Genomic DNA, 21,562 nt, shown 5'->3' with positions numbered 1-21,562 from the left:
ATTTTTTATTGTCATTATTCAGTAGTCATTCGATAGCGCTGTCAACTATATCCTCGCCAACTGTTCGCTTATTTTCTAACAAGGCAGAGAGGGTTTTAGTTTTATCTGTAAATATTTTATTTAGTCCGTTGCTAGTTGCAGTGCCCTCCAGGGTTCGCGCCAGCTATTTCTACATCATGTGATGTTGCTGAACACAGCAGCAAGACACAGCAAGAGAAACGCTGTGAGGATCAGTGTGTGGAATGAAAGGTATTCCAAAGACATGTTCATAATCCTTCAAGCAGAGGTTGTCACTCTTGTCGTTATTTACAGATGGACCAGATGAAGACTCTTTGTGAGTCTTGGGTTTGGTGATCATTTGTGTTCTCGACCTCTCCACCAACTCTTGGCTAACTGTGAGCTCATGTTAGCTCGATAGTATCAACATTCGCCCAGGCTGAAGCTGGGGCGCAGCAGCAGCGGAGCCTCTGAGCAGACCATCATTTCCGACAGCACCGTATGGATTTGACGTCGGCATACATTGTTGCTTGATGTTTTACAAAGGGCCTGTTACAGGTTATTTCGAAGATGGGGGAACCCTGTGACCTTAAGCACTTCGTAAAGTGAGTACCCCGTGAACCGCCTGTTTTTTTTACTTAACGTTACATTAAATTGTGGTTGAACCATCTTACTACTCACAAGCGAGACAAAACATCATTAGCTAGCATGCTAGGTAAGCCGGGTACAGAGACTTGAGAATATGGGTCCATTATGTCCTAAAACGGAAACATATACTCAACCCCTCCTGTTTATTCGTTCGTTTAAAAACAAGTGACGCGCCCCCCCGGGAATCAAGAATACCTTATTTACCATGACTTTACACATTCGTGACAGGTCAAAGATCGATAGGTTAAATAAGTTAACTACAGGAACGTTAGCCTACTGGGTGCTACTTACAGTGCTAGAATTAGCTAAACCAGCTAGCGTTAGCTGCCGAAGCTAGTAGAGTTTCTTGGCTAGTCGTCTTCGTCTGTAGAAATAAAAGTAATTGTTTACATCTGTTACGTAGTCTATAAACCAGCCAGACAATATACCTGATGTATTTCAAAGATGAAATTGTTGACTAGTCATCATTAACAACATGATTATACATTGTACACTATGAGCTAAAGCTATCTTTAAAGCTGGCCCACGGAAGCTCTCTGTTAATGTTAGCTTACCCAAGGTAGCTTAGCTGGTGCTGATATTTTTTGTAAACCAGCGTCGCAGTAGGATAACTACGTTAATGCTACCTTGACTGCCTGCTTCCTTCTTACATATATATTTATATATGATGTAGTAGGGCTAGTTAGCTAATCTTGATAACATATCTCGCTATGCTGCAACACATCTTCGGCTCGTTTTCGTAGTAGGTAGTTTCATCCTTTTAAAGGCCATGTTTTGGCTGCATCCAAAGCTCCCGCTAAGGCCATGCTGTAGTTCGTTTGCTGATATGCTTACACCCAGTCATCGTTTGTTTTCATAACAGTATCTATGTGTTCTTTCACTTAAATCCTCATTTTACAGACACCCTTTGTTTTCTGTTGGCCATTTGCTTGCGCTGTACATGTCTAATAATGAGATGAATGTTCTCTGCTCGCTTTGCATCCATGTTTTTCATCTATCTTCCACCATCATAGGACTATTTATAAACCACAGGTGAATGCAGCCTTTTATTTTTGTTGTTGCTGTGATGGAGCCAAAGCAGCAGCAGTAGAAACAGAAGTGTCCACCAAGTTGAGAAGGGGAAATAATTTTTCCATGGCAGACTTTAGTACAACTGAATTCTCTGCCACATTGCAAGACAGCACAGATAACAGCACTCTCAGGAAAAGGGTCGCCAGTAGAAGTTGTTATTACTATAACGGTTGACAGCATGTGACACCACGATATAGTGTGCATATAGACAGTGTGTTTTGCATAAGTCAGACACACTACTGAATGCTGTATTTAGTATGTCAAACAAAAAGATGAATTTCTGCATTTTTCTGCATCTTCCCTCAGATGTCAGTGACATCAATATGATTTCAGACAAGTGGAAGTTCCTGACAGAGTAGCTGCAAGCCTTTGTGGACAAACAAGACTCAGTTCATTGCAACCCTATCTCTCTTTTTGTCAGGTGTGGCGTCACTTTGGAGGGCTCATTGCTCTGATTTGGATTATTCTTGGCCAGCAGCCTCTTCAGGCCTTCTAATCCTAGACGAGTTTCTCAATGGACACTCTTCTCAAGTCAGAGATCAGGTATTAGACAGCACAAAATGCAACTCACAGTGTGTTTAGAGTAGCTTGATATGAATTTGGAAATACGTTTAGTATGGTTGCCAAGTTGTATTTTCTTTTCAATGTAGTCTGTGTGGATCTTTCTACCACTTAAAAACATTTTTATATCAGGATCACCCTAAACCCAGGACTTTGTCATTATTAATTCACTGATAGTTTTTTAACAGATAAAAATACAAGACTGTCATCTGCAAAAGTTCTTGGCTCTTTTTTAAAAGCGATAACTGATAACATTATGTCTTAGTTATTTGTTTACGTTGTTGTGACTGGCCAAATGATCAAGACAGAGAGAGAGAGAGAATTTCAGGTCTTGTGTGATCAAGTATCAGTTAGTTTTAGGTTGCCATATAGGAACAATAGATGACAGCAGTGCTTTGCAGTACATTGAGTTGTACTGTCGTTTGTTAATGTTTATTAGCTTGTAATGCAAAACAGTCATGCCTTACAGTTGGAATGACATTTATGGATTTACTTAAATATATTCTTGCAATGCCTTTGTTCTTTGTCTAGTAGGTTCAGTCCATTAACCATTATGTTGCAAGATGCTTGTTATAGCTCTTTCTATATAACAGAATGTCACTGCAAAAGTGTCTCTTTTTGAAGGTCACAGAGGAAAAGGAAGAAATTAAATCCTGAAGGATTAAATGACCCAATTGTTGCCCTGCACCCAAATTGAGCCTACCCTAGGGACATTTTAGTAGGACAAAACGAGGAACAAAAACCCAATTATTCACTTATTTTGTTACACGTTGAACACTTACATATTTGTGCTGTTTTGTTTTGGTGATTTGTTTATTTAGCTGTTTATTTTAAATTGACATCAACAGTTGCAAATATCGATAATGTAGATAACTGAGATGTATAGTGTGTGTTAGTCAGTTTATTACCACCCTTGTAAGTGGTCTTCACAGATAATCTGATTATATGCTACAGTTTTTTTTATGGTTTATGTTCTGGCTTCTGTTTTGGTTTTTTTGGTTTTTGTTGTTGTTGTTTTAGTCCGTTTAAGGTCTGCTTACCTTTTTTTATATGATTTGAGAAAGTGAAGTACAACATTTAAAATGCAGTGCTACATGATTTTTGGTTAGGTAGCCTTAGCCTAACCTCTGTTATATTCCTGTATGACTAGAATAGATTTCTGAATTTCATAGGATATGAATAAGTTAGACAGTGAACATATGTGTTGCAAGTTAGGCTGTTACTGTGGAGATTTATTAGACACAAATTTTGTTGTTTACAAAAGGTCAGTATTTAATTAAAATTGAATTATCACAGGAGTGGATAAAGGCACATACATCTATAATGGAAAGTGCTTTCATTCTTTTTAGAGAAATAACACATTGTGATGCATTTTGATATCAAGTTACTGTGGTGTCCTACTCTCTTATTTCAGTTAATGCAGTAGTTAGTTCTTTGGGTACATGTTTGGGGAAGATCCAGTATAAGTGCGTGTAAACATGTGGGTCTTCAAATCCAACAGCCACAAGAGTGCTTCCTGTCATTTACTTGCCATACAAATCCATTAATCCTGCCACTGTCTCTTTGTTCCTCACTGAACCAAGTGGAGAATGTAGCCTACCCTATAATATGACTCGCCAGAGTTGGAATCTTTCCTGGGACAGCTATATCACATCTTAGCCTTTGTCCCTATTTCTTGTCATTTTCCGCTATTTGAGTGATAAATCTAGAGCATGCTTATCAAAAGTGCAAAGGGCCTTTTACACATTTTGGTAAAACATAGTTACAACAGCAGGCAGGCAGAAGAAAGAGTAAACCTAACACTGCTGAAGATTGAAGCACAGATGTTTCTTCTTCGAAATCATTTACAGTTACAAAAAGCACATATGATAGGGTTAGGGACATGTTCACATCAGGCAGGGTTACTTTTTACAGAATTTTGGTTTCTTTTGGCATACCCTCTGATGATCATGACAATGTTTTTATATTGTTGATATATATAAAATGTGTAGTGCATTAGTATTGATTTTTGCCTTTTCCCTTTTTTTTATATGTTCCTATGATGTTCTTATACAACCACAGAGAAGAGGGGAGTGGTGCCTCGGTAAGTATTAACTAAAGATTACTTAATACTTAACTAAGAATACTAAAGAACCAGTGAGTATAATTTAGTGGTATCTAGCAGTGCGGTTAAAGATTGTGAACAAATGAATACCCCTCACCTCACACCCCACTGGGTGGTTGCTAAAATTATGAAAGACCTTCTCTAACGCCAGTGTTTGGCTTGTCATTGTGGACTCGTGTACAATCATAGTGGGGGACCAACTTCCTCTGATGATATAAAGGATTCTAAGATAACCAAAACAAAACAGTTCTTAGTTTCAGGTGATTATACAATAATGAAAATGTAATAATGAACAGGGATGTTATGTTATCAGCTGATTAAGGCCTTAAAATCAAATTGGGATGGGCCTGAAATAAATATTTCTGCTGACATGATGATAAGCCGATCTTTCAATTATTAATTATGCTACATTGACTGTTATTTTGCCCTGTGAATATGGACATTTTATAAAATTTGTATATCTACCTCATCCAGTGGGTCATCACAATAAGAATAGACATAACAGCGTTATGTCTATAATTTAATCCCACTACATATGTGCATATATCAGTAATTGGCTAAAATGAGATGAAATAGCAGCATATTGGCTGTTGACAAAAATCCAATATGGTGCAGTCCCACTAAATCCTACTCACTGGGCCATTAAATGTAAAGTGTAAATCTTTTTGCTACTTGTAAGCATTTTAGCAGCTGTTACTATCATACAACTCTCTATGTCTAATTTCACGATTTTCAAGAAGCCCAGGTTACAAGTTATTTTTGGTCTCTTTTATTGTAGGTGAAGGTGGAGGGCTTATCCAAGGCAGCTCTAATGAAGAGCCTGTCTCCCAGAGTCATGCTATCCAACCATCTCCTGCCTAAAGGTACCAAGATGAAGGTCAACCTAGAGGATCAGGGTCGTCAGAAAGTGTCCTTCAGCTTTGCACAGACCAAGAAGCCACTGCAGAACCCGTTCTTCATCCCTACCAACCCTGAGAAGTCTGTCTCTGAACCTCACCCAAACTTGTCACAGTCAGCCTCAGACAAAGCAGGGCAGAATACAGACACCAAAACTGAGCAAAAGCAGATACCCATGGTGCCAACATCAACAGCAGAGACCCATTCTCAAACATCTGTCTCCCCAGCCACTAAACTGAAAACAGACTTAACAAAGATGCATTTCAAAAAGCAAATTCTCAGTGTCTCTGTGACTGAAGAGCAATCAACATCTGCTGTGCCAGAGGATCCACACTCCTCTGAACTGCACATTCTGCAGAAATCCTTTAAAAGTATGACTAAATTCCCCACACCCCACACCCAGAATGCCCTCAGTGTCTGCCCCCCTGAGAATGCTCACATTGAAGCCTCCGAGACAAAGGCAGCCCTTAGCCTCAAGAAGCCAGCCGCTTCCTCAGGAAAAGATGGAGAGAGTTCCAGTAGTGCTGAGCAGGACAGTAAGGTATGCAAAAGGAAAACCAGGTCCCAGTCTGATAGTGCGCCCCCTGGCTCAGAATCTGATGGGGATTCAGTCCAGATGTCTTCCAGTCGCAAATCAGTTGACTCCAAAAGTAAAACAAACTCTAGCAGCAGAAGCAAAGAAGTAAAAACGTCTTCCTCTGGTTCACATGTTGATGAAAAGGAAAAAAGTTCCTCGAAACGTTCAGAAAATCATGAAAGGTCCTCTAGTTACTCCAAATCAGACCGTGATTCTAGACACACATCTTCACGCTCATCTCGATCAGACAAAGATCGCAGAAGGACCAGGTCTAGATCACGGTCAAGATCACGAGGGTCTCGAACAAGTTCATCTCACTCCAGATCAGAGAGATCCCGAGGTGACAGAGGATCACGCTCTGACAGGTCATACTATCATGATTCTGATCGAAGATCGCACAGGAGTTCTCCACGCAGAGAGAGAAGACGTTCTCGTTCTCGCACCGACCGAACTCGTGACAGTTCTGATTCAGAGGATGACCACAGGAAGACAAGGACGAGGACAAGTGATTCCAGCAGATCATCTGCCCATTCGAGCTCACATAAAGAGTCAAAATCATCTTCCTACTCAAAATCTGACAAAGCCTCCAAATCTGGAGATTCTCCCCACCCCTCAGAGTTGGATAAAAGAACACAATCATCAAAGTCTGACAGAACTTCTAAGCGACTGTCAGACTCCGATTCCCAGCGCAAGTGCTCTCCTGATCTGGACTCCAGTTATCGTAAATTCAGCTCCCATCACAAGTCAGAAACCAACAGCAAATCCTCTTCTTCCAGTTTGCATACTCGCTCTCAGACATATGAAAAACGCCAAAAAAGCAGCTCTAGTGACTCTGAGGCAGATCATAAAGGAAAATCACAGGCCTCTGACAAAAGCTCTGGCTCAGAGGACAACTGTAACAACTCTCCAAAGAAAACCAGTAGGTCAGACTCAAAGCAAATGACCCCTTCTAGATCTTCTGTGAAAACCAGCGGACATGATAGACAATCAGATGACACGTTTCACACCCCTGGCAAAGCACCACCATGTGCAAGCACCACAGAATTGGGTTCTCATAGTGAAAAAGAAAAGTCTGATTCCCAACCCAGTGGAAATGAACATAATGATCAGATTTTTAAGGAGGTCTCATGCACTGGTAAAACTTTGCAAGAATCTTCATCCAAGAGAAGAGAATTAAGATCCGATCTTCAAGTTGAGAATGAAAATGCCTCAGCTGTAACCTCAAGTGAAAGCCTAAAGCATGTAAATACCACCCTGGAAAACTTGACAAATGTGAACGATAGCCTTTCTTCTAATAACCAACCACATGTGAACTCAAATGCAGCAGTCTTGAATTCATGCATTAGCAATGATAGTTTCATGTGCAGCCAGGTCAAGAAAGTTGTTGACTGCTCATCAGGACCAAAGTCCATACTTGATACAGCGGATATACCTGTCACACATGATACCCTCCAGAACACTAAACCAGAGATTATTGAGCAAATTGTGATATCAACAGTGGAGTGCAGGACGAGTGTGCCACTGAAATCTGATCCATTGTGTCTTGAATCTGAGAATCCGCTAACATCTGAACCGCAAAATATGGATACTGTTAAAAAGACCAGCAGTGGTGCCAAAAAGTCTCGATGGGATATTGTTGGGCAGGACATCTCAGACAGTGATAATTCACAAAGGACATTTTGTGCAGAGAGCAAGCCAACTGTTAAAAAAGTGATTTCTGTCAAAAAAATTGAGTTCTCGAAAGACAACAACCAACAAGAGTCTGGCATTATTAAAGATAAAATTCAGCAACAACCTGAAACACATTCCAAACTGATGAATCAGACTGAAATCTCTAAGCAGAAGGTCGATTCAGACTGCACACCAATGATTGATAAATACAACGACCAAAGTGAGCCTTCACAAGAGAGCACCAGCATTGACCAATGTGACTTAAAACTGAGTGTTTCTCAACACAAACAAACACACAAAACAAACACAGTTGAGCCTCTGCATGTAAATGATATATCACAGCTCGACAAAGCTGCAAAGATGCAGTGTTGGAATGGCGATGATCGTGAAGAAAAATCCAAGGACAGTTCACATACAAGCAAATTGTATAAGAGAACTGCACTAAAGCAGGATGCATTAGGAGGACAGAGTGAAGCCAGTGATAGTGACAACTCGGAGTATGACTCTGACTGTGGCGAGGCTATAAAACGATTGCACTCTGTGGTGGTAGTGCCAAGGAATTCATCTCTAACGATGGATACACAGGACACAGGAGATTCACCATGCACTCCAATTAATAGTTCAGAACTGCAAAATGTTAATACAGCAGCTGATGTGAATATCAGCTATCAAGTCCAGAAACAAAGGCAAGGGTGTCCTTCCACTGCATTTGTAGAGATCAGTGTTCCATGTGCTGGTCTGAATGATTCATCCAATAACAGTATGTTGTGCCAGTCTCAGAGTAATATGATTGATAGTACCAGTCACTCAGAGGGCTCCAGCTCCATCAGTGCCCAGCCCTACTTGGCAGGTCATAATAGTGCACATGGAAGTGCCTCAGATCCTGCTCACAGACTTGATAATTCAATACAGTGTGATCGGGAGCACAGTCGACATAATCTAAGCAGCAGAGGTGAAAGGATGTACTCCTGCTTTCAACAAGATAATTTCTCCAATGCTGATAACATCAGTGACAAGAAGGGATTCAGCCTGGGTTGGGATTTTTCCCAATCAGAACAGCCCAGTAGTACATACCAGCAGCCTGATAGCAGTCATGGGCCGCAGTTACTGAACACTAAACTGACAGGGACCTCTCCCAAGGACCAGGAGCACATACAGATTAATGCCTCCTGGAACCATTCCCTTAGTTTGCAGGCTAGCAGAAAAACCTACCTCAATGTGCATGAACACTATCAGGATCCTGCAAATGATATCCATCCCGATTCCCTAACTAATGACCACGACGACTACAGTGGGGATAAACCATCTAGTCTTAGTAAAACAGCTGTTGAATGCAGTGGACCTAACACTCCTGGGTCATCAAGCTTTGTACAAGGTCATGAAATAAGCAGCAACAGCAGGGGCTCTGCTGTCCCTGAACCCCCCAGAGAAGACAATTTTAGACCCCACAGAGGCCGAGGCCCTCCAAAGAAAAGGCGTCCAGAGATTGAGTCAGATTCAGACAATGAGGCAGAAGCTGGGCCGGCAGAGAAGAGGGATCGTCCAGGAGATAGTGATGTCTCTAAGGAAAGTCATGTCAAAGCTGAAGTGCACCGTCCGTCACTCACCCTGCAAGACTTTCAAGACTCCAGTAAATGGAAGGAGTTATCCAAGTCTAAGAGAATGCCACCTTACTTTGACTTGATTGAGGAGAACCTTTACCTGACAGAGAGGTAAGGTGTTTTCTAGCTTGATTAGCAAAACAAAACATTTAGTATGTACAAAGAATAATCTAATAAACAACAGTACCTCCAGAATTGAGCTTTAAAGACTGTCTTTTTTTTTTCCTTTTTCAGAAAGAAGAGCAAATCTCATCGAGACATCAAGAGAATGCAATGTGAATGCCCAGTGTTACCACGAGAGGAGCGTTTAAAGGGAGTATTAGCATGCGGGGAAGACTGTTTAAACCGGCTCCTGATGATTGAGTGGTAAGTGGATTATTACTGATAAAGCTGTGACCACATAAGAACTCAGTATTTTAAATTAAATATTTTGCAGGCTCTTAGGTTAGGAAAACCTGGAAATACAAAAACGTTTTTTGAATTTTTAGTATAAAAAGAATTGCACAACTAGTGGTGGAAGCTATTCTATTAATTAATTAATTAATATTGAATGCTATTCAAATATTGCTTTATCTGGACAAGAGTCAGCATAAATAATTATTATCCAAAGTCCGTTAAGCCTGTGACAAACATGGTATTTTGCTATCAAAAATGTGTTGGAGTCCGCTGACATACAGCTAAAGGATATGTTCTTTCTTTTTGTCTTATTAATTTTAATTAATTAATTTATTTATTTTTTTTAAGCTCTTCGCGATGTCTGAATGGAGTCTACTGCTCTAATCGGCGCTTTCAGATGAAACAACATGCAGACTTTGATGTTATCCTCACAGAAGACAAAGGATGGGGACTACGGGCAGCTAAAGACTTGGCTCCGTAAGACTCTTACAAACTTCCAATACTGCTCCTTTAAATGTCATTGTTGCATTTAATGTTTAAAGATTCACAAATTTAGTAGCTGTTGTGTTGATAGACGCTACCTACTCTATTAGGCTACATAACAGTAAAGATGTTCACCTTGATGCCTTTAAGAAAAGTAATTGGACCTAAAACAAAATATATGCCATTTGAGTTGATACGCAAGCTTTTACGATTATTATAACTCAATGAAAGATTTAGACAAAGGTTTAGATATCTTAAGGTGTTTTTCACAAAGGAGTTATTTGTGAGGACAGTATAACCAACACTGGAAATACTGGCAAAAACCCAACATGCTACTGGAATCTAACATTTGTGGGGTGATTGGTGTTCTTAGAGGTTTTGGTAGAGAAAAAAAAAGAATGATAGTCAAATTTGTTTGTCTTTATTTCTATCTCAGAAACACCTTTGTACTGGAATACTGTGGGGAGGTATTGGACCACAAGGAATTCAAAACAAGGGTGAAGGAATATGCTCGCAATAAGAACATCCACTACTACTTCATGTCTCTAAGGAATAATGAGGTAAGTGATGATATCACGCATTGCAATTAATGTTTAAATTTCAATCTGGTTTAATCATTTGGATAAAGTGACTGGCAGAAACACTAGACATAGCCTTATGTCTCTGCAGATCATTGATGCAACGCTGAAGGGTAATTGCTCACGTTTTATGAACCACAGCTGCGAGCCCAACTGTGAGACCCAGAAGGTAAGTTGGCAAAAGAAAGCTCTTAATTGGTACTGTTTCAGGTTATCTTGCTGAAAGCAGACTCACCCAATAATGATTTTTATCCCATTTCAGTGGACTGTCAATGGCCAACTTAGAGTTGGGTTTTTCACTACAAAGGCTGTCTCTGCAGGAACGGAGCTGACATTTGATTACCAGTTCCAGAGATACGGGTATGGTTTCTTTGCAGTTTTCCATCCCCATACCGTAATTTGTGCTATTTGTCTTAATGCTTTTGCTGTATGTCTGAAAACAAAACATAAAGATTTGTTCTCATATTTGCTGTGGTGATTTTATCCTTGTTTTACCTTTTTATACAGCAAAGAAGCACAGAAATGTTTCTGTGGTGCACCCAGCTGCAGAGGTTTCTTAGGTGGTGAGAACAGAGTTAGTGTTCGGGCAGCTGGAGGGAAGATGAAGAAAGACCGCAGTCGAAAGAGTGCTCTCACTACGGTCAGTCTTTTTCAGTTCCTTTTACACCTGGCTGTCAGTAGTGTTAATGTGTGGTTACATTTCCACATGAGACTTGTAACCACAATAACATAATGAATCAGCTTAAATTGGCATGCTCCAATTTTCAGTTTGTTTTTAGCTATCATGGTGTTAGCTCTGTATTGTATGTACCAGTCTAAAATGTCTCTATGCCAATTTCTTTAAGAAATATGTGTTATTTTTGAAAAATACATCACTTTGGTCTATCCTTAGGTTGATGAGGAGCTGGAAGCATTACTGGAGAATGGAGAAGGCCTGTATGATGAGAAACAGGTGGTGTCTCTCTGCAGACTAATGGTCCGAGTGGAAACCATGGAGCAGAAGCTCATCTGTCTCAAGCTCATACAAGTAGGACCTGAGCGGTTTATATCTTATTTATACTTTTGACATTTGTTATCATGTGCGATACATAATATGATATGCTTGTGTTGTACAGGATACTCAAAATCCATCATGCCTAAAGCAGTTCCTGGACCATCATGGATTGTCTTTGCTGTGGATCTTCATGGTTGAACTTTCTGAGGCTAAAGGCAACAGTGCCAATAACATCAAACTGCAGTTAGAGGTGAGACATGTCATTGACTTTGCCTTAAACATTCATAACATTGCCACATTGCTTTTGCTGTTTGATCACTGCTAATCTATTATACTTTTTCACAGATTATGAAAACTTTGGGTGTGCTGCCTATCTCCACTAAGAACATGTTGGAGGAGAGCAGAGTCCTCACTTTCATTCAACGATGGGCACAAACAAAAAGTCTCCTTCAGCCTGCCGAGATGGATGGCTACTCCAGTGAGAATACATCCCGTGCTCAAACACCCCTCAACACTCCTGATGGTTCCTCAACCAAACTGGGACCAGAATTGGATGGAGACACCTCAAAACCTGCTGTGTACCGCCGCCTTAAAATCATCAGTGAAAATAGTCTGGACAGCGCACTATCTGACACGAGCAAAGCATCTGATGGGAAGGAAGAAGAAGAAGAGGAGGATGATGAGGAAGAGGAGGAATCCTCACCTGCAGGGCTTCCTGATGGCAAACAGTTGAAGGCAGATCCAGTGTGTGAACCTGCAGATCCAACAAAAGAAACAATGGAGGAGTCAGTGAAAGAGCAGAAACAGGAAGATACTGAGATGAATTCAAGTAGTCAACAACAACCTCAAACGGAGGAGGTAAAAGAAGAAATGGAGGTGGATTTAGAGCAGGAAATTATGACGAAAGAGTGCACGAGTGATGGTCAGATAGGTGAACTTGCTGGGCCAAAGGCGCCTAGTGAGGAACAGGAGAGTGCGGAGGAGCAGAGCAGTCAGGAAGTGACAGAAAAGGTTGAACTTGAAGGAAACCAGCCCACTCAGCCAGAGATTCAGTCCATCCAAACAGATGCTGCTGATCTTCCACCTGAGCAGCCCTCAGAGAACTTGGAAGCCCAGGCAGAGACAAAAGAGGTTGCGAAACCTCCACAAAGTGAGGTGCAACCCAGTCAATCTACCACTGATAGTGTGCCAAGCTCTGAGACTCCAGAGGCCAGTATGCCCACTGAGGTCATCGCAACTCCTGTAGATCCATCAGTGACAGGAACTCCTTCTCAGGATGAAGAGGAAGGTGTCTCCGATGTGGAGAGTGAGAGGAGTCAAGAGCCCCAACTCAGTGCTTTGGACATTAGTGGCATGGCTGCCAGACTTCTGGAAAGCTGGAAGGATCTAAAGGTGAGCTCAAGTTGAACCAGTTTTAAATGTTGTCAAACATGCATAAACATGTATTTCAGAAAACTATTACCATTTTCTTTCTGTAATCTTTTAGCATGCTATTGTATCTTGAGGTTTGAAGTCAAAGTTATGCCTGTCCTTTCAGGAGGTGTACAGAATACCAAAGAAGAGTCAGGTTGAAAAGGAAGCAAATGGTAAGTTTAGTCCAATGATTTTTGGCCTAGAATTTTTCCCATACAATTTTGGCTAATCAGATTTTCTCACAGATCGCAGCCGAGATCGAGACACAGCTTTGACGCCGCGCACCACCTCTGGCAGCCGAGAACGTGAAAGGGAACGGGAGAAGGAGAGGGAACGCGACAGAGACCGAGATTATGACAGAGACAGGGATCGAGACTGGGACAGGGAGCGAGATCGCGATAGGGACCGTGATCGAGTCTCTGACAAAACTCCACGCAGCACTGAGAGAAGGAGGAGACGCTCAACTTCACCACCCTCATCCTATGAGAGGACCACCCGACGCACCGAGGAGCGGTAAGTAAATTGTTTTGGGGGAGAAACGTGGTGGAGAGTGTCCTCCAAGCATAGTATGATCTTTATTTAGCTATGTATCGCAGTAAAGCATTCATTTGTTCTCTTGGATTTTTAAGGTTTGACCCATCTAACAATAACAAGACACCAAGGGGGGGAGTTGGTGGAAAGGAGCGCAACAAGCTCTCCACAGAGGAGCGCAGAAAACTGTTTGAGCAGGAGGTTGCTCAGCGGGAAGCCCAAAAACAGCAGCAGCTTCAACAGCAACAGCAACAGCAGCTTCAGACTATGGCTTATGACCCAGCTCTGGCCTATGCCTCCAGTCCTGGCTTCATCCAGTACCCTCCGGGATATCCCATCCAGACGTTCGTGGATCCCTCTAACCCCAACGCAGGCAAAGTACTACTGCCTACCCCTTCGGTTGAACCTACACTCACCTATCAACAGACACCTCCCCAGCGTCTTATTACAGATGTGGGACTGACTTCTCCATCCTCCACTTCCCAGGCTGCTCCAGTCTCTAATCTCTCTCAGCACATCAGCACCACAAACCTCACCCCTGGCACCCGTCAGCAGTATGTGCAGCCAAATGTAGCAACCCAGGATGCAGGCGTAGCTGTCCTCTCTGTACCAGCCCAGACAGCCCCTCAGGTACAGGGCCAGCAGAGTTACACTACTCTCTGGGATCCCACTACTCAACAGACGGTTGCTGTGCAGACTCAGCCTGCACAGCAGTATGCCACGGCCCCAGCACAAGCTCAGACACAGACAGCCATCTATTACCAGGGCCAACCATGCCAAACTATCTACAGCATCCCCACCGCCTACCCTCAGGCTAACACCCCTGTTATACAGGTAGGATGCTCTTTGCCTGGGTTTAATATCATTTGGTGATTTTGTTATACTTAGATTTTCTAATTGTTCTCTAAATTATACAGCTTTAAAAACGTATACAATTTTAGTCTTGCCATTAATGTTGAAAAACCTGTAGTTGGACTTGATATGTTACTGTAAAGTTAACTTGAGACTTCACTATGCAAACAAGCTGCATTTTTAGTTAAGCAGAGTTTTATTAAAATTTATAAGTCATAAGAGATGAAGAAAAATCATGTGTATTGAATCATAAGTGAACACAACATAATGCAGGACGTATTAAACACAGTAATTGATTTTTGAATGTCTAGAGTAACTGCCTGATCTGACTGTACTTGGTGTTTCTGAAGGCATACACTGAACCCGCAGCCAGCTACCTGCATGGCCAGCCTGTGTACCCTGGTCATCAGCAGGGAGTGGTGGTGCAGCAGGGAGGCACAGTCACCACCATTGTCACATCCCAAACTGTCCAACAGGTAATATATACACACTTTGTCCTGTTTTTAAAGCATGTAGAGTAAAAAGATATCTACACCAAATCTTGATAAATCACCAGATAAAAGGTTCTTTGGTTTGAAATGAAGGGCAGGAGAGGGTTTAACATTTGTTATCATTTTCATTTGATTTGACTTTATATTCTTGAGCAGCATCAGGTCATATTAAAGATACAGCAGGTTCCTTGAACTTTTTGGAAATCTTTATGTTTTTTTGTGATTGTTGAGATAGGCCAGTATCAGTTTGGTCACAAGGGGGTGGTATACATCTAAATTATGTGGCTCTCAACTGCTACAGTTATGTGGGTTGAAGGCCTGTCTCACATAATTACCAAGTCACTGTCATTTAAGGAAATGGCTCACTGGACTCTATTTGTTTAAAAAAAAAGGTATAAGTACACAAATGTAGCTTAAATGAAAACAGGTTCTTCCTCTGAGCAAAATCCAAAAGAAATTTTAGGTACCTAAAAATAAAGCAACATGGTTGTGCTGCTAATGCTTATTTTCTGTCTTTCCTTCTCTCCAGGAAATGATTGTACCCAACAATGTGATAGACCTGCCTCCTCCCTCTCCCCCCAAACCCAAAACTATTGTCTTACCTCCCAACTGGAAAGTGGCTCGGGACCCTGAAGGCAAGATCTACTACTATCATATCGTCACAAGGTCAGTATTGCTGTGTCTCTGTGTGTATGTGCCTCAAGGAAAATTCATGCATGCGTTTCTGACATTGCTTCATTTTGCACATTAGGCAAACACAGTGGGACCCTCCAACCTGGGAAGGGAGTAGTGACAACACTAGTGTGGACCATGAATCAGAAATGGACCTGGGCACACCCACCTATGATGAGAATCCATCCAAGGTGAGCATTTCATGGTGATCATTTTCAGACTGTGTTATTAAATGTGAAAGATGTAGTGTTTGCGCATTAGATTTTTCTGGACAGTAACTACATAGTAAAAAGGAAAATTTATGTTTCTTCATGTGACAATGACAGAGTATCCTCTTTACTTTTTTCACTTGGTTTGTGCTTAGATTCAAAACATGATTATAGTGTTTGTTCTTTGAGATAATTGAAGATGCTGCACTAGTGATTGCTTTCAGCTGTGTCTCACGAAAGGGAAAAAAAAAAGGAAAAACACTCAGTACAACACTAAATTCATTGAATGTTTACTTCACCTCGTAAAATGGCTTCATCAGAATCTACATGGAGACCAAGATTTGAAGAGAGTATCCGCTCACCCCACCCCCTGCTCAGCTGTCCCTTAGCCTTCAGGCTGTAAGGGGAGGCTCAGCTCAGCTCAGCCCAGCTCATCGTCCTCTGCCTCATTTGTTTTCCCTCTTCAGTTTTATCCTGACTTTGAGGATAATAGAAACCATCTGGTTGACCCAGCATTCATTTATTTGCTTTTTTTGTATTGTTGTCCAGCTATGCAAGTGTCCCTTTTGTCTCTTGAAAAGATGCAGCTAAGTTGGGGGAAAAAAAAAGCATCAAAAACTGAGATTGAGAGCCCTATGTTTTTTATGCAACATTTTCCCGCCAAGAACAGCGTCAGGGTCATGGGCCATTTCCCGGCATGTGTTTAGACAGTGGTGGTGTCCGCATCCAGCACTTGAAGCCATGGCACATGCTCTGCACTTGTAAAGGGTCCGGTTTCATTGTTTCTGGATTCCTGCCCCCAGCTCTATGTGTGTGAATCTTTTTTGCTTGCTTTTGATCCTCACCACTTTGTTGTGGGTATAGGCAGTCAGCTGTTGCCTGCTTGCCTTTGTCATTGAAGGTAGGGGCTGGAGACACAGCATCCTGCCAGGATATCCCTACTTTGTGTCAAGAGGCTGGTGAGCAGGTGCTGTTTGATGCCCAAATGACCTTGATAGCCACTGTTTAGCAGCCAGTTGCCATGTTTGATTGAGCTGATGCACATGTGGGGCCTCTGTTGTGATTGCAAATCGTAGAAAGTTACTCTGCTGGTTTGTATTAGTTTGGCATGGTAATATTGCCTTGCACTATGGCTAAAAAGGGATGATAATAAGTTCCACTTGCAAAGATAAGGGTTTAATGTGAAATATTGTATTTGTTGGCAAACAAACATTTTAATCCTATCATCCATCTCCTCTATTATGTTGTGACAGTTCTCCACCAAGACAGCTGAAGCAGACACATCCAGTGAACTGGCTAAAAAGAGTAAAGAGACATTTCGCAAAGAGGTGAGCCAGAGACTCTGCAAGCAATGAACACAGCGGTGTTAACTCCAGATGTTTTAATATTCCAAATCTCTATGCCTTTACCTACATGGAAGCAAATGCCTTCTAGCCATCCATGCAAATGTTCATTTGTTTATACATATTATACTCTTTTTAATAAGTGTGTGTGTGTATGTGTGTGTTTTGTGTTACTCAGATGTCCCAGTTCATAGTGCAATGCTTAAATCCTTATCGGAAGCCAGACTGCAAACTTGGACGCATCAGCAACACAGAAGACTTTAAACACCTGGCTAGAAAGGTAAGATGTAACAGTCAAGATGTTTTTACACTTCATTAATAAAAACTCTGAAATGTTCCTTGCCGGCGACCAGTCCAGGCTGAACTCCGCCTCTTGCCTGTAGTTAGCTGGAATAGGCTCCAGCCCCCCCGCGACCCTGACAGATAAGCGGTATAGAAAATGGATGGATGGATGTTTCTTGCCTTCTTTGTGGTCAGAGCACAATGAAAGCATTGGTCAACTTTTGGCTTAAAAGGAAAAATTTTCAAAGTTTCCCTCAGACCAGAACTTAAATAGTTGAGCTCCCACGACTTCTTTCTCCAGCCAAATATTTTTGTTTTGTGCCTCTGGAAGAGACTAAGAACACATTGTATATGTAAACTTTTATCTCCCATTTTTTTTGTTTTACTCATTCCTTTCTAAAAGCTCTTTTCAACCAGCATTTCATCAAAGGACAGCGTTCTGTTTTTTCCATGGTACCCGGTGGGTCCATGGATTGTGAATATAGGCAGTGGTTTGCTCTCGGACATACCAGGACTCTGAGGACATAGGCACAATACGTAGAAAGTCAAGCTAGGCTTCCCTCCTTTAGAGATTGCTTTTTGTTGTCTCAAATTGTAAAGGGCAAAAATAATTAACCATCCAACCACACTACCACAACTTAGATATACATTGTAATTATGTAATTTACTGTCGTCTGGTGATGAGAAACATGTCTGACTTTTTTTATTTATTTTATCTCTGCCCATTCTTCTAGCTAACTCATGGAGTCATGAATAAGGAGTTGAAAGCTTGCAACAACCCTGAGGACCTTGAGTGTAATGAGAATGTGAAGCACAAGACCAAGGAGTACATCAAGAAGTATATGCAGAGATTTGGCTCTGTGTACAGGCCCAAGGAGGACACAGAGGTTTACTAGCCTCTGAGGCCATAGATGTTACACTTGCTCTGCGCTAATACAGGAGAAGCACAGATCTGCCTTTCCATTCAGTCCTTCATGTATGTACTGATACTCTTGAACCATGAACTAGTTTCTTACACCTATTTATGACTAAGAATTGCACTGCTGCCCAAGAAGCTTTCCAGGCCCTGTGGATCGCGGACGAGTCCCCTTCTAGAGGCTTTTGGAAATTTGAGTGTCGCCAAACGACCTGAAACTCCAGGTGCAGTGGCTGCAGTGTTCTCCAAGGATGACACTGAGGGGTGCTACAGAGACAAATGTTTTCACTGACTGTTTGATTTTAAACTTTTTTTTTTTCCCATTTGTGACTCTTAAATACACCCAACATGATTGCCTCATTTCCACTTTTTAAACTCTTCAAACCCTAAAAGGGGATTTCAAAGGAATCAACTTTTGGTGTCATATTTATCAAAGTTTTTTTTTTTTTTGTTTTCTTTGTTACTTTTCACTGTTAAAATGGATCAAGGACAGAACAGTCCAGTTCCCTTCCTCCCCACCCCACTTTCTTTTTCTTGTGCACGCTTCAACTCCCTGCCACTGATGACTCTGTATCTGGTGCTGCTTTTAACTGAGTTGTGGAGGTCCAAGCTTCCACTCCTCAAACCCTGCCTTCTCAACCACAAGTCTTTGGAGCCTCTGTTGTTTTATGAATGCTTGATGTAGGCTGAGGTCAGCGTGGTATCCTTATGGAAATTCCTATGTTTTCCATGTTTCCTGCTTCAAGTAATATGCCCTCACTAGAATGAGTTCTGAACTCACAATACACTTGGGGATCAGCCAATAACCAGAAATGGGATTAATGATCAATATGACTTTTACCAATTGTATCATAACAAGAACAGGGTTTGAATGCTATGTTTGATGTGCTGTTTAACTGTGTATCAGTTTTTTCCCCATTTCCTATTCAACCCCTCCCACAACTTGTTCTGCCCTGTTGTCTATTCTTACAGAAGTAATGCTGAAAATGAAGGTTGTAGCGTTGCCGTTTTAACAGTTTCTAAACATCTTGTGTGTTCTGGTTCTTTTTATCATTTAAATGTCCTAATGAGACGTTAGAGACACTTAGGTTTGCCTTGCTCCACAAACTGTGGCTAATTAATTTCCAAGATTTTTACGGTTGTCAAGGTAGGTTCATTAGCATAGTTTGTTGAAGCCTATTAAATTGCATTAATAAAGTTCCAACATATGTACATTGCTTTATATGTGAATATATTGAATAATAGTTTTGGGAATGTTTAAATAAGCAGACACTTTGTAAAAGGTCTGTCATTTCATGATTGAACGTGTAAATAATGTGTAAAGTTACCTAAGCTGTATGCAGGAGACTAGGGTCAGGGTGCACAGTGAGCCCACCCATCCTCACCAGCTCAGCCCTCCTGATGCAGTTCCCACATCAGTCAAACTTATATGTCAAACCTGGTGACTCACAGCCCTCTGTTTTATTTCAGTGGTGGGGAAGATTTTCATGCTTATTTGTTGTTTTTTTTTTTGTTATTATTTTTCTATGTACAAAGTAAGTTTCACCCTACTCTACTGTAAGTATTGTGTAAGCACATTGTCATACAGAGTGTAAGACATTTTAAAAGATAATAAACTTTTTTGTAAAATTATCTGTTTCCCTGCTGTGCAGTTCAATTGGGTTCACTTGGGTGTCAGTTTAATAGACCTGGAACAGATCTACACAAATGTGACTGACCTCCATTACATGATTAACTGCATAGTGCACACCCAGACCTATTTTAGATTGGCTCCCTCCTCTAATAAGGGGTGCACATGTTATGAATGCCACTACAGCACAGATGCACAGTGTTGAGCCAGATGCTGGCTCCTCATAGTGGGAATCAAAGTGATCAACTGCCTTCGTTAGAGACATTCAGTGCGCTCTAAATATGGAGAGCCGTGATGAGTTAAGAGAGGCGCTGCTGTGCTTCCCCCTCTCTCCTCTGTCCCAACCCCCCACCCAGTGTATGCACATTCCGCAGCCCCATGCTTGTGTGCTCCAAACCGCAGTTAAGCAGTCCCGTCTGGAGTGTGTGACGGCATGTAACGCTGCCCTAGGCCATGCAAGATGCCTGCTCCCACTTAGAACTGAATGCAAAGAGATCATTAACAGATTTGAGTTCAGAGCAGAGCAGAGGGGGAGCAGATTGTGCCTCGGAGAGAAAGAGGAAACTTTCCTCCAGAATATTTTGGATGAAGCTATTATTTTCATTTCACCCTCAAATTATTAAATACCTTTTTAACTGATTTCCCTCAGGGTTCCGAATAGGAAATGTTCTTATACACTCTATCCCTCGATAAGACGTAGTATTCCAAATATGTCCAAACTTCCTCCCTGTGTAATCAATCAAGTGGGTTTTATATTTTTCTGTGACAGGCATGTCTATAGGACTGTGGCTGTCATTTTCGTATCTCCATGAGCATTAAAAAATGTACTTGTCATTTGGTGGAAATACATACAAACTTAAGACATAACTATTATCCAAATTACATAAACGATGCCATAATTGATGTTAAGATGCTAATTGTTTAGGGCCTTTGTAGGACATGACACAAGGATCAAACTACTGAGGCGTGTTGAATCTTTTAGTTATTTGTACACTCCTAGATGAACTCAGGTACCCCTTCATCGACACTGTTGTTTATTTCAACCATTTAGTTTCAACTGTGTATCTATTCATTTTAGGCACTATTTCAGCTATGTAGCTATCAATGACTATAAGCCAACTATTAGTTAGATAACTGTAGTTACACATCCATTAGTTTAAACAAACTTTTTGAACAGTTAGTCAATAGTGTAGGGTAACCATTTATCATTACTTGTAGAAACCTACTGGTATTTTAACCATTTAATGGCTAGCTGTCCATTTCAGTTTCAGTCTATCTGCTTGGTTGTTATTTTTGAAGCATTCTTTAAATGGTGTTGTAAGTCTATTTTTTTTTCTCCTATTATTTGAGCAACTCAACAGTCACGTCCCCCAAAGGTAACTCCAGTGACTGATCACTGGTATACAGTAAAAATATTAGGACAAGTAGCATCTGTTTGACAATATAGGCCTACTTACTGTGCAGATTTGGAGTCCCTCCATTGCATTGCAAGAGAATTGACTTATTAATGTTATTTATTAAATGAATATAACGCTTGCAAACACGCAGTGTGGCATTAGTAAATATATACACAAAACCATACATGGCTGGCATTAAAAAAAATATCAAACCATCTGAGGTCATCACAAATGTGTAACTAGCACAC

General features: G+C 41.2%; 1 protein-coding gene across 3 annotated transcripts; it reads left to right on the top strand.

Moving 5' to 3' along the window:
• The first annotated feature begins 77 nt into the window (after positions 1 to 77).
• On the top strand, positions 78 to 19,919 carry setd2 (SET domain containing 2, histone lysine methyltransferase). Of its 3 annotated transcripts, none has more exons than XM_046398402.1 (22): positions 78 to 602; positions 4,339 to 4,360; positions 5,160 to 9,238; positions 9,362 to 9,493; positions 9,872 to 10,000; positions 10,443 to 10,566; positions 10,676 to 10,753; positions 10,847 to 10,944; positions 11,092 to 11,224; positions 11,477 to 11,611; positions 11,700 to 11,828; positions 11,924 to 12,970; positions 13,116 to 13,164; positions 13,237 to 13,504; positions 13,621 to 13,900; positions 14,009 to 14,356; positions 14,725 to 14,850; positions 15,395 to 15,531; positions 15,617 to 15,728; positions 17,000 to 17,074; positions 17,268 to 17,369; positions 18,106 to 19,919. In XM_046398402.1, the coding sequence occupies exons 1-22, from the start codon at positions 568 to 570 to the stop codon at positions 18,265 to 18,267; spliced, it is 7,800 nt and encodes a 2,599-aa protein (XP_046254358.1). In that variant the 5' UTR covers positions 78 to 567; the 3' UTR covers positions 18,268 to 19,919. The 3 variants fall into 3 exon arrangements, with proteins under 3 accessions (XP_046254358.1, XP_046254356.1, XP_046254357.1); XM_046398401.1 differs by adding an exon at positions 2,138 to 2,259 and having other exon boundaries at positions 80 to 602; positions 13,621 to 14,356; XM_046398400.1 differs by having other exon boundaries at positions 79 to 602; positions 13,621 to 14,356.
• Positions 19,920 to 21,562: the final 1,643 nt, after the last annotated feature.

The sequence above is a fragment of the Scatophagus argus genome, chromosome 9 (assembly GCF_020382885.2).
Source record: "Scatophagus argus isolate fScaArg1 chromosome 9, fScaArg1.pri, whole genome shotgun sequence".
Lineage (NCBI taxonomy): Eukaryota > Metazoa > Chordata > Actinopteri > Scatophagidae > Scatophagus > Scatophagus argus.
Note: the sequence above shows the minus strand (reverse complement) of the source record. Positions and strands in the feature narration are given on the sequence as shown.

What these genes read in the sequence shown, in the direction of transcription:
- setd2 (XM_046398400.1), top strand. Translation starts at nt 568, where the DNA reads ATGGGGGAACCCTGTGACCTTAAGCACTTCGTAAA. An exon ending in TCTGTCTCAAGCTCATACAA is followed by an intron (nt 11,612 to 11,699) that starts GTAGGACCTGAG and finishes TGTGTTGTACAG; the next exon opens with GATACTCAAAATCCATCATG. An exon ending in AAGAGACATTTCGCAAAGAG is followed by an intron (nt 17,075 to 17,267) that starts GTGAGCCAGAGA and finishes TGTGTTACTCAG; the next exon opens with ATGTCCCAGTTCATAGTGCA.